At 42.2% G+C, this 11,894-nt stretch overlaps 1 protein-coding gene across 1 annotated transcript in view; it reads right to left on the bottom strand.

The window, feature by feature from the left end:
* MATN1 (matrilin 1, cartilage matrix protein) overlaps nt 1-11,143 on the bottom strand; it is a 36,071-nt gene extending 24,928 nt beyond the window's left edge. The window contains exons 1-2 of the mRNA XM_019512062.1: nt 11,046-11,143; nt 7,255-7,601 (exon numbers count right to left, since the gene is read on the bottom strand). Coding sequence (XP_019367607.1) covers nt 7,255-7,601; nt 11,046-11,133 — 435 coding nt within the window. The 5' untranslated portion in view covers nt 11,134-11,143. The remainder of the gene's footprint in view (nt 1-7,254; nt 7,602-11,045) is intronic.
* Nucleotides 11,144-11,894: the final 751 nt, after the last annotated feature.

Here is an 11,894-nt window from a genome sequence, read left to right as displayed (position 1 = left end):
GCAGTAAGCATGTGCATGTGTAGATGCACATGCTTACTGTGCAGTAAACTATGCTACTGAGTGGTAAAGCATCTGTTGTAGACACACTCACTGACAAACATCATCAGGACTTGGCCCTGAGTGAATGTCAGAGGCCTAGATTACCTGTCTGTAAACATATGGGTCCTAGATCTTTTCACCTTGATATTGTTGGTTTGAATTCAATTGATGATGGCTGAAGGTTTTCACCATATGATAGCCATATTCTGGCCCACACAGGACAAGTTTGCTAGGTCTCATTCCACACTGCATCAACCTCCGACACAGTTTGTCATTCATTGTCATTCGCTGGCCACCAGACTAGCACTTATTTAAAAGAAAATAACAGCTATGGGCTGAATTGTCAAGCATTCAGACACCTTTCCCATTAGCATGGTGACAGGCTGGCAAGGGTCAGTATGGGGAAAGCTTGCTCTGGCAATCCCCATGCCATTCTGTAGCTGAATGGAGTTCAACCCACCAGTCCAGCCACAAGTCTTGCAAACAACTTGGCGGTGGGGAAGGAGTCCAAGTATATGTTAAACAGTGATCATCAGGGCTGGAAAATAATACAGTTGCAACCACTGCAGATACAAAAGCTGCTTTGCCCAGATAAGATCTGCATAGGATTGACACAAAAAAAGAAACACTTTTGATTCAATATTGGAAAGCAGATGTACTAAGTCACAGATGGTAGGTGCTAAAGATGGGAATCAGTTAAGAAAAGCAAGGGTATCATCTCTAAAATGTGCTGTTATAAAATAATTTGATTTGGGAGATGAGGATTTCAGCAGTAATTTATAGCAGTCAGCTTGAGAAAGATCAAGGAGGAGAGGTGAAATGAACTCCTCCCTCTGGAAATACAATGAAATAAATAGGAGCTACTAGGGCTCCACAATGGTCAAAACCCAGAGCATTTATGTGGGTCACTCAATATGGACTTAGATGCCTTGTTTTAGACACCCCACTTGGAAGATGTAGACCTTATTTTTTCTGTTTCTTAGTTTCCTTCCTCTATTAAATGAGCAGTCGGATCCATAATAATCTTGAGGAGCTCTGAGGGCTCAGATGGAGTTACAGTGGAGTTGGTCTCGGCCCAGAAGTGTTTATCAGCATCCTGGAACGAGCACAAGTTTGAATTCATTAATATTTCAAAGTGGCATCTTACAACTTGACTGGGAGATGCCACAGAAATCCAGAACTGCTATCAAACCCCACTGCCGTTCTTTTGTCATCTTAATGCTCACGTGCCCTTCCTTAGGGTGAACAGCCAAGATCTATCATGCTGGATCTCAGAAACCAGACTCAGAAGAAACTGGGGTTACATTCAACCAGTGATTCTCACCCAGAGTGCTGTGGTACCCTGGGGTGCCTTCAGATCCTCACAAGGGTGCCGCAGGGCACAATGCACCATTAGGTATACAAATGCGATTCACAAGATGAACCCAGAGTTTTCAAATAACAATCCATAGTGTTAAAAACCTTCTGACCTATTATGATCTTTATGAGTTTTCTGCAACAGAAAACATTTGTTCTATTATTTGTCTGTAGTCAAAAAAAAAAAAAAAGAAAAAGAAAAAAGATGGCAATTTCTGAGAGGAGCCTCAAGTCTAGAAGAGGTAAGAACTGCTGAATTAAACAGCACATTAGAAAAATGGTTTCAGCTAGTCTGCACACCTGACATCTTTCTTTAGGCAAATGCAGTCCCATGATGTTGGCTAAGAAAACACCATTCTGGGGAAGAGGCTGGTTGCAGTGGCCTCTTGCTGGCTTGAACTGCTAGGCTGTGGTAAAGAATCTGCCCATCAGCTTCTATGCAGTAAGTGCCCAAATATAACATCCTATTTCTGTTTTGAAGAAGGTATTGGTCAGTGATTCAGATACACACACAAAAAATGAGCTGATTTGTCTGTCATGCACAAAGTGCATTCATACCCTTAAAACTGAAGTATGGTTACAGTTGGAAAGGGGACTGTAAAACAAGACTTCCTTGCATGTCTTGAAACAAAGTGACCCCTGGTGTGACTCAGTTTACTGCCTCAAAGAGAGTTAAACCAACAGTGAATCTGCCTGCTGACTTCCCACACAAGAGCAAATAGTATTTCCATTAGCCCAGTAGAAATTGCTTAGGAAAGGAGCTGGGTTCAGTTCTACCTGATGCACTTATAACTGATTCCCTACCAGGGTGCCATGAGATCCTTTTAAGGGTGCCCAGGGGTGCTGTGCAAGATCAGCACTCTTAGGGGCCCAAGCATCTACACAAAATTCACAAGATAGACCCAGACATTTCAAATAGAAACCCATGGTGTTGAAACCATTCTGCTCTGTTGTGGTCTTCTTGAGTTCTTTGTAATGCACGAATTTCTCTGCTTTTTTTTCCATAGCCAAAAAATCAGTGAGGTAAGAGCTGGCATTTTCCAAGAAGTGCCTTGAATCTAATGAGGTTAAGAACCAGGATCTAACCACCTGTTCAAGAGGAGGCTAGATAGACATCCCTCTGGGATGGTTCAGGAACAGCACATTCTGCATCTGAGCAGGCAGCTGGATGAGATGGCCCTCAGAGTCCCTTCCATCTTCAAGGCGCTGTGATCATTTGGTTCCAGTGCAGAATCCCAATTATCAGTGAAAGGCTCTGAAATAGGACAAACCCAGCTGGATTGTTCACATCTAGGGAATCTGTGGCCCTTTTGCCCATTAATCAAGGTACCTTAGGCTGGACTGAATAAGAACTGGCTCCAGAACCAGCTGAAATGGAGTGAGAAATGTTCATTTTGTATGTGGTTGTTTTTAAATAGCAGATATTAAAAAGAAGGTTTCCCAGCATGTTTTGCGTGTTTTCAAAAAATAAACTAAACCAAACACATTTTAGATTCTGAAATACAAAAAATTACTTATTTTCCCCAGCAGCTCACATTTTTATCAAAACCTTTAGGGTGGGGAAGATCGTGCTATTCACTGAGCAAAGAATTCATTCAAAATGATTTTTTTGAACAACCCAAATTTGATCTTTCCCCCCTGAAATTTCAATGAAAGCTTTTGGGTTGGGTTTTTTTTGGGAGGTGGGTTTGTTAAAAAAACAGAAGTGTTTCAAATTAAATAAACATTCTCCAGTGAATAATAAAGCAATTTCTCTTTGAATAAGCATTAGATACAAATGTTTCTCTAAATCAGATGCATCATTTATTCAGAATTTGTCAGAATATAGAGGGAAAATATCACTATCATTAAAGGGAAATATATATCGACAGCCCCTATCTTCTTCCCAGCCACAAACATTGCTCCAAACTCCTCCTTAGAATAACAGATACACTGAACAGCTGCATCTCTGATTCACACAAAAACAAATCTGGCTTCCATTGCTTTTTTCTGGGCTTTTGCAATGGCTGTTCCCAAGACCAGATACAAATACAGTTGCATGTTGATGCTTTTTATCATTACTGGTACTTACTCAGTAATCAGCAGCAGCAAACCCTTGCAGTTGAGGATGATTGTCTTTCATGATTGCCTTATCTATAAGTTTGAAGATGGCTGACAAGGCCAATCTGGGATCAGCAGGTTCTACTGCAACCTGGGCATATGTTTCTATGTGGGGTGGGTGGCTCTGGATTCTTGGTTTGGTCCACATCTTGCTGTTTCTGCTGCTCTCACTTTTTCATCTTCTGTAGTTATCGTGACATTTCAAAGTACTGAAATTCTTCCAGCAGACACTTCCTCCATTTGGGGTGAGCCTGAGTGATAGTTTCCCATGAGTTGATGTTGATGTTGCATTTTTTTCAAGTTGGCTTTGAGGACGTCCTTGAAGAGCTTTCTCTGCCCTCTTCTTCATCATACACCTTGGCTGAACTGAGAGAATAAAACTTGCTTTGGGAGCCTGGAGGCGGACATCCGGATATGGACAGCCTAGCAAAGTTGATGTTGGGTGATCATCACCTTGATGTTTGTGGTGTTTGCTTGCGAAAGGATGCCAACATTGTTATGTCTGTCTTCCCACTGGATTTGAAGGATCTTCTGCAGGCAGCATTGTTGGTACTGTTCCAGTGACTTGAGAGATCCCCTGTACATTGTCCATATCTCAGCTCCATACAGTAAGGTAGGGATCACAGCAGCCTGACAAACCATGAATCCAATGTCTTGGTCTTCAAACACCTGTTTCCTCAGGTGTCTGAAGGCTGTAATTACACATTTAAGATGGTGTTGGATTTCTTCCTCGATGATAGTCTTCTGCAAGAGATGGCTTCTGAGGTATGGCAAATAACGTTCTCCAGTCTCCGCGTACATCTGAATGAGCAGACTGGAGATTGCTCATTAAGAGTTTGTTGATGGAGGGCCTTAGTCTTCTGAATTTTGTGTCAATCCCATTTTCTTGTAGGCCTCAGTGAAGACGGTGACAATTGCCTGAAGGTCTGCTTCTGAGTGAGCACACACTACTGCATCATCAGTGTATTGGAGCTCATTGACTAAGGTCGGGGTAGTCTTGGTTTTGGCTTGGAGTCAGCTGACATTAAACAGTTTACCATCCAGTACAAGCAAATTAGCAGGAATGCAAAGATCTGTGGTTTTTTTCTTCCCAAAGGCTGGTGTTAGACAATATAGCATAATGTTCTCTACTGAGTAATACAGAAAAATCATATTACACTGAGCACAAAACTACCCAATAGTTTGGAATATGTCCAGCTCTCTCTTAATGAAATGAAAACTATTTGCTGGAGAACTGGGTGACTACACGAAAAGACCATGCCTTTGTCTTTATCTGATCAGCTTGCCACAATCCAGCTTGCTTCATCCAGGCTGCACAGACTTGCTAGCAAATGGACAAAAGTGTTCTCTTACCTTCCCTTTTGCCCCCTGCTCCTATTGCTGCCACTCTCCTTGGAAAGGGCTGATTGCAGAAAAAGTCTCTCATTCAAGATCTGAAAGTGCTCTTTAGGGGGTCAGCAGCAGGTCAGCTTTGGGGAAACAAGGGAGGCTTGAACCTGCCTTAGAAAAAGTTTTGTCCAAAGCCACGAGGTCTATCAGAGCATTGCCAATCCACTTGTGCTGTTCAGCTTCATGGATCAAGCTCTGGAGCTTTGAAGCACTGTAACCCAGGCCCTGAGTTCGAAAGCAGCCTTCAAGCAACGGTGCTGTAAGTTGTAAGGCTATGTCAGCACTAATACAGAGAGAACCCTTTTGCCCGATCTTTTGATAGTAGCAATGCCAGGCAGGCTGAGGCAGGTTGCACTCAGGGTAGCAGCACATGTAGACTTTATTGCTGAGCAATGGACAGACTCCAAATGGCACAGGGGAGGTTTGGTTCTGAATAAACTCAATAGAGTTTGAGAAGACCTTTGGGTCTAAAGCACCAGGCTGCAGATATTGAATCACCACCTCACTGCCATGCTTCAGTTGCTGGTGCTCTATAAATATGATAGAGAGGTTTCTCGTTTCTAAGACAGATAGATATACTTCCCTGCTCAGCCTCTCTGGGAGCTTTTATACCATTCCGCTTCCAAGAGTAATATGTGAAAGCAGAGAGAAATCAAATATGCCTTCTTAACAATGTGAACCCCTTTGAACCTCCAGAAAACCAGTTCCAGTGAGAGCCAGGGCTATTCTTAATGTGTTTGAACTAGCCTGGTCAAAATAATGATATAATTAGCCTTTCAGCCTTGGCTTGCCAAACATACAACACTTAAATCACAATTGTTATAACCATAACCCCTAGGGGTTATGGTGTACTTTTCACACACAGATCTCAAAGTACCTTGCCAAAGAAGCAAATCTCACTACTTCAAGCACCAGTCCCTTACAATTAGGTCTCACACCACGACTGCAAGGGAGAAAACACTTATTTTATTTTAAACCATTTTATACATAGCTACCCTCAGCTGCAGAGCATGCAGAAAAAAAAGGGTGGCCTTGTAATTATGACTCCATACTGAGATTCAGAAGATCTAGGTTCAGGTATTTAGGGTGATATTTCCAAAATTGTTCAGTGTGGGCCTCATTCTCCTCCCATTTACATCAGAATTATTTTTCCCCATTAACTTCAGCAGGAGGGGAATTAGATCTAAATATTGAATGCTTTTGAAAATCCTGACTTTAATGTCTTAGTGTCTCAATTCCCATATTTATCACTATGTATTTTAGGTCTCTCTCAACTTTTTGTTGTTTGCGGCTGACTCGGTCCCGTCATTTTGTACCCAGGTTCACAGCTGTGGCTTACCTATTCCTTTGCTAGCAGTTGAAGGAAAAGGAAAAGGTGTGATGTTCCAAAAAAATTACAGTTGAGAAAAAAAATCAAAACCTTCCCCTTCAAGCAGCTGGTTCCCTGCCCAGTTGGGAGGGAAGCATCTGTTGCTTGCATTAAGCCTTTGCTTATTTTTCTGCTCCCATCTTGCTAGAGAGAGGCAAAGCAGCCAGCTTTGGGCACAAGGGCCTAGGAAGTGCCATCATCTATGGTCAGTGATAACACAAGCTATTAATACAACAAGCTTTCTGCACAAACTGAAGGGAGCATTTCCCTGCTGATTCCTATCGAGCTGAGGTCTGGCAACACTCAGCTGAATACAGAAGTAATGTGTGGTGTATCAGGATAATTCAGGGGACCCAGGTGAACAGGCTGGGTGGGGTGCTGGACCACTCTGTTGTTCTTATGCACAGCCTTAAAAAAACGGACACAGAATAAAGCAGACTGCTTGCAAGCTCATTAAGCACAAAGGGATTGTTGATTTGAACACTTCAGAATAGCAGGAACTAAGGAATTACCATGAGGTAGGAGAAATGAGCAGTTATGTGCTCTCTGGGCCAGAGAAAAACAACCGAGGGAAGTTTACTCGTGCTTCACTTTATATCTGCATTCAGAAGTAGCCCTATTTTGCAGGGGCCGGTTTTGAATCACTTCTAGCACAACACGGGAAGAGGGCGGGGGAAGTGCAAGTTGTTGCTGTTACCAATATGGAAGTGCTCTCTGACCCTGGGAGTATTTAGAGTCTCAATACAACAAGCCCCTGACATATGCACAGCAAGAGATGATCCCTGCCCCAAGGTGACTACACTGTTGACAGTCTAGATAGGCTATGCATGGGATATGGAGGAAAGGGGTGGGATGACTTTTGAGTGGGCAACTTTAATTGCAACACTTCTTGGAAGCCATTTTCAAAGGTATAGCGTGAAATTACACAGGAGAACAGGGTACGGTAGGGACAATTTCGTTGAATCCTTCTATCATTGGAGATGAGCATTTAGTGCACTTACCTTATTAATACCAGGAGACCGCACTCTGGCCCCTTCTGAGTCACTAAATGCCCTATTTATAGCATACTGGATAGCCAAGCCAGTCATGGTTCCCGTGGAGAGAGGCTCGATCTTGCGGACTGCTTGCAACAGGCTGGCTTTGGTCTGGTAGGTCTTGAGGGAGAACTCGCTCTTGACCGCACTGGCATAATTGATTACACCCACCCGAGTGGCATTGAGACCAACATCCAGGGCCTCAATTACTTGAGACATGAAGACTTTGACTTGCTCAAATTCATTGGGGCGCACACTTCGAGAGCTGTCTATGATGAACACCAGGTCTGTGGGTCTTGTCCTACACAGGGTGCCTGCAAAAGAAAAGAGGGAAGAGAAAGATGAAGAAAAGACAAGGACAATGAGTCTATCAAAAACAGAGATGCATTGTGGGATTAGAGAGGCAGGGTGTTGGTTCAGTACTGATGAATTCTATTCCAGGGTCTTAAAAGGAAGAAGGGAGCAGATTACTATGGATTATAGAAGACAATGGGGAGTCAGGATGCTTGAGTTGTATTTATGGCTCTTGCGGAAAGGCAAGAAGCGGGGTCTAATGTCTTGAAATAGGGATTTATGGACTCTATTTATGGATTGTTGGAGCACTCAGGGAGTGGACCCTAGTGGCCAGCGTAAGAGACCGAGACTTGGGATGACTCGGTTGTGTTCATGACTTGTCATGCAGGAAGATACTGAACTTCCCTGTGCCTCACTTTCCCCATCTGTCAAATCAGGACGATAATATTTGCCTGCCTCAAAGGGACACAGTGACTTAATTCAAAAACTCTTATAAATGTTCATTGTTTAATTTCAACGTAAGGTATAAAGAAAGTATTTTTATTGGTTGACAAAATGTACTGATATTCCACAGAGAGGGCGGGATAGTAAATGTTTGCATTTGTAGAACTGGATGCTCCATGGTGTTACTCTACATAAGTCACATTAGTGTAAAAACTAACTAAAGCAGCAGTGAACCAAATGAATAGCATGCACACTTGTATCAGATGACCTTCAGAAGCTTCCCCCAAAATAATCAATTCTCACAGCACCTCTGTCTAATAGGCACTGCCCATCTTGGAGATGTATAACCAAAGCTCACAGCTATTAATTAATTTCCTGAAAACTATATGTTGTTTCAGTAAAAGGGAGCACAGAACCCAGGAGTCCTGACTCCACTACTCTTGTTCAAACCACCAAAATTCAATCTTTTTGTTATAACATAGATAATAGCAATGAAGTACTAGAGAGTTCCCAGTATAGAACAATGCTGCCAAATGGAAGAGAGCTGCGGAGTGTAAAAGTGACCGTTCTAAGACTACATATCTTCCATTTAACTCCCGTGATTCCATTGTAAGATCACGGCTGTTACCAAAAATAAATGTACAGAAAAATATTGTTGAGAAAAATGACAAGATTTGCAAAAACAACAGTTTAGATGACAGGCTTCAATCACATTTTTGAGGCAAAGACTAGAAAGCATCCGTATTTTTATGACTTTTAAAATAAACGCTCCTATTTTTCAGCAAGCGGTACTATATGCTGTTGTTTTATTTTTTTTCCAACTACTTTCCCTGCTGCTCTGATTTTAGCAAATGCTCTGTTAATATTTGATTTTCACACGGAAGGAAATTATAGAGTTTGTAAAATGCGGGGTGGGGGGAAGGTCTGTGGATAGTTTTGTAGCTGTAAATGTTTTGGCCGGCAAGTTTGAAATTAAAGCTTTAATATTAGTTAGCCATCCCTAAAATCCAACTGAACTTTCAGTCCCTTAGGTAGATGAAAAGAACTATCCTTTCACATGTCTATGAAGAAATGCCATAAGCTTAATTTCCTGAGAGAATCTAGGGCTGAATATACCTCTGACTTCCAAAAAATGTACAGTATCGCTAAACAAAACAGTGTGTAGAAAAGTGATTCAGGATGCAATTAGTCTATTATACAATGTGTTTGCCGCTAAAACATATCTGCTTATCTTAATGGGTTGGTTTCAGCTCAGTGCCATCATTCTTTAATGACAGTGAAAAATCTCAGCACAGAGTCAAGTGTACATAGGAGTTTAATACCTTGATTGTAAAGCACTTTATAAAGTTTTCATTATATCTATTTTACAGGCAGGGAAACAGAAACAGAGATGCCCCAGATTATGAAGTCTTTAACTGACGCTGGAGCAAAGAATGCAAGTTAGGTTGCCCAAGTCCTTTTTCAGTGACCCATCTACTGGGGTCTATTTTATCAGCAGCTAGTAGACATAAGGAAATATGGTGCCAATGCATTCAAATCTGATCTAAGGACTGCTCAAGCCAATAAAAGTTTTTGCAATATAACTTCTAGGTTGTGGCCCAATATAACATTGTGTATCTCTTCTCATGAACTTTGAATGTGTTACCTATACTTATATATAGATGCCTACCAAGCCTTAGCCCTTGTTTGGAAATGGATTTCTATAGGAACAGCCATTCAGGAATGAGCTGCAACTGAGTAGCAACATGTATGGATATTTTAATTCCAAATTTAGAATGACTTTTTTTTCCAAATTAGTTTATTCTACCTGGATTAAGCTAAACCAGGAATGGAATAGGAACATAGAAATATGTTTCTGCATGAATCAAAAGTAGAAAAGTTATTAGTAAGTCAAAATTAAAGGATTTCAATAATGGAAACAGCACTTGGTTACACTAAGACTTTAGTGGTTTGGACAACCAGTCTAGTTTCCTGCTTAGTCCACATAATCTATTCTCCCACCTGTAGCACTATCTAGTATTTGTCACAAGGCATGCCCAAGCAACCAGGCAGTCTGGGGTAAAATTTCCATTCTCTAAGGAAGTATATGCCCTGAAGCATGCAGCCACATTACATTTGTTGTTACCATGAACTGTACAAAGAAGCATTACAGATGGGTACAGAAAAAGAGACCCAGGAACAAAATCTCTCTTCAGCAACTCTTCCTACAGTGAGTTTCACAAGTTGGATACGCACTATTGCCAATGGCATCATGCTGTCCCTACCAGAAGAGTTAAGGGCCTGCTTTCCTTACCATGCTATAAATCTTCTCAGGGTCAGCATTTTTCTTCCATTTTCTATTCTGAATTTGCTGGTTCTAATTGGGAATGGAGCTTTACAGACATCAAAACTATACACCAGGCATCCCTAAAGAAAAATGGTTACTCCTTGGGAAGCTTGCCTCCAGCAGTGCTGAGCTAAATTCCATTATTCTTGTTCAGGCAAAATCTATTCACTTAAATAAAATAAAAGTAGAGAAGAATTTAATGGCAATTTTATTCAAGTGGAGATTGAGTAGAACCTTCACTAGAACGAAACCGCAGGGACTAGGCCTTTCTTCTCTACTCAGACTGGTAACTATAGCTAGGGACTCCATTTTTCTCTTTTAATTGTCAAGCAAAAGAAGCCCTTTGAGGAACATCTTGAAAGTACAAGAAAATTCTCTTTAGGGGGCATGGGGAAGCTGCTTTAATTTAATAACTCTATCTCTCCCAGCACTGGACCAGTTGCTGATGCTATACTAAAGGGTATATTAAAAATGAACTGAACCAGCCCTCTGTTTGAAACAAGCATGAGAAAGCAGTACAAACCTAAGGACTTGGATGCCTCTGTAAGAGAGCTGAAAAAGGTTCTTTATAAAGTCCCACAACCTGCTTGTTTTCTTTCTCTTTCCTTTCCCCCAGTTGCATTCACATTTTCCTGGTGCACGCTGACTTGGGTATGCCAGGTGGGACTGCGAATGAATGGACAGTTTTGCTTACCTCTTGGCTGAGGTGGAGCCCCATAAACTCCGTAGTTCTGGAAGAGAAGTAGCACAGAGAGCAAGAAGCCGGAGAAAATCCTGTCCATGGTAGCTCAGAAGCTGGAGGCAGAGTGCAGAATGGCAGGCAGAAGCACTGGCCCAGAGGTATTAACATGCCACTCCCCATAGAGGCACCAGGCCAACCTCTGACACGTGTGAAGTACCCGGGGGGCAGTGGATGGCAGGGGAAAGAAGGAGAAGAAGAAGAAAACTTTCAGTGGAAGTGTGTGTGGGGGGAGATGGCTATCCACATGAAGGGTCTCCGATCCCTGCCCAACCCCCAGACTCTCTACAATGGGTTCATTGCTTGGCTAAGAAGATGGGAAGTAATAAAGGGACCAGCGACTGCCTGGAATGTGGAGAATCTGAGACCTGAACAGTGGGACCAGTGAAACCAGCCTGGGGAAAAGGGTTAACCTGTCAATCACTGGCTTTAATCTGCAAACCTGGTGTTTGCACAGTAAGTAAATGGGCCATGGTGTATCGGACTACTGGCCTTCCTGAGCCTGAAAACTGGTGGGGGAGGGATAGAGGTGAGGAGGGGTGGGGATGTGATCAGGGTCATACAAATCATCCTGGAGACACCTAGGTACATGAAACAGAAACCTCGCCGTTTAGGAAAACCAAGCTTGGTGTATCGGGAAGGGTTGTTATATTTTAATCACTTCCAGGCAAAAATAACAGACTGCTCAGGGAGGAGTAGAGAGAAACAACTAGAGGGGAAGCAAGGTTTAGTGAGATGCAGTTAAAGGAATCTGGTAGTGAATGAATTAGTGCAGTAGTTATACCTACTACAGTACCCTTTGGA

This window comes from Gavialis gangeticus, unplaced genomic scaffold (genome assembly GCF_001723915.1).
Source record: "Gavialis gangeticus isolate Ggan-Ray unplaced genomic scaffold, GavGan_comp1, whole genome shotgun sequence".
NCBI classification, from domain to species: Eukaryota; Metazoa; Chordata; order Crocodylia; family Gavialidae; genus Gavialis; species Gavialis gangeticus.
The sequence above is the reverse complement of the archived record's forward strand: the minus strand, read 5'-3'. Positions and strand labels throughout refer to the sequence as shown.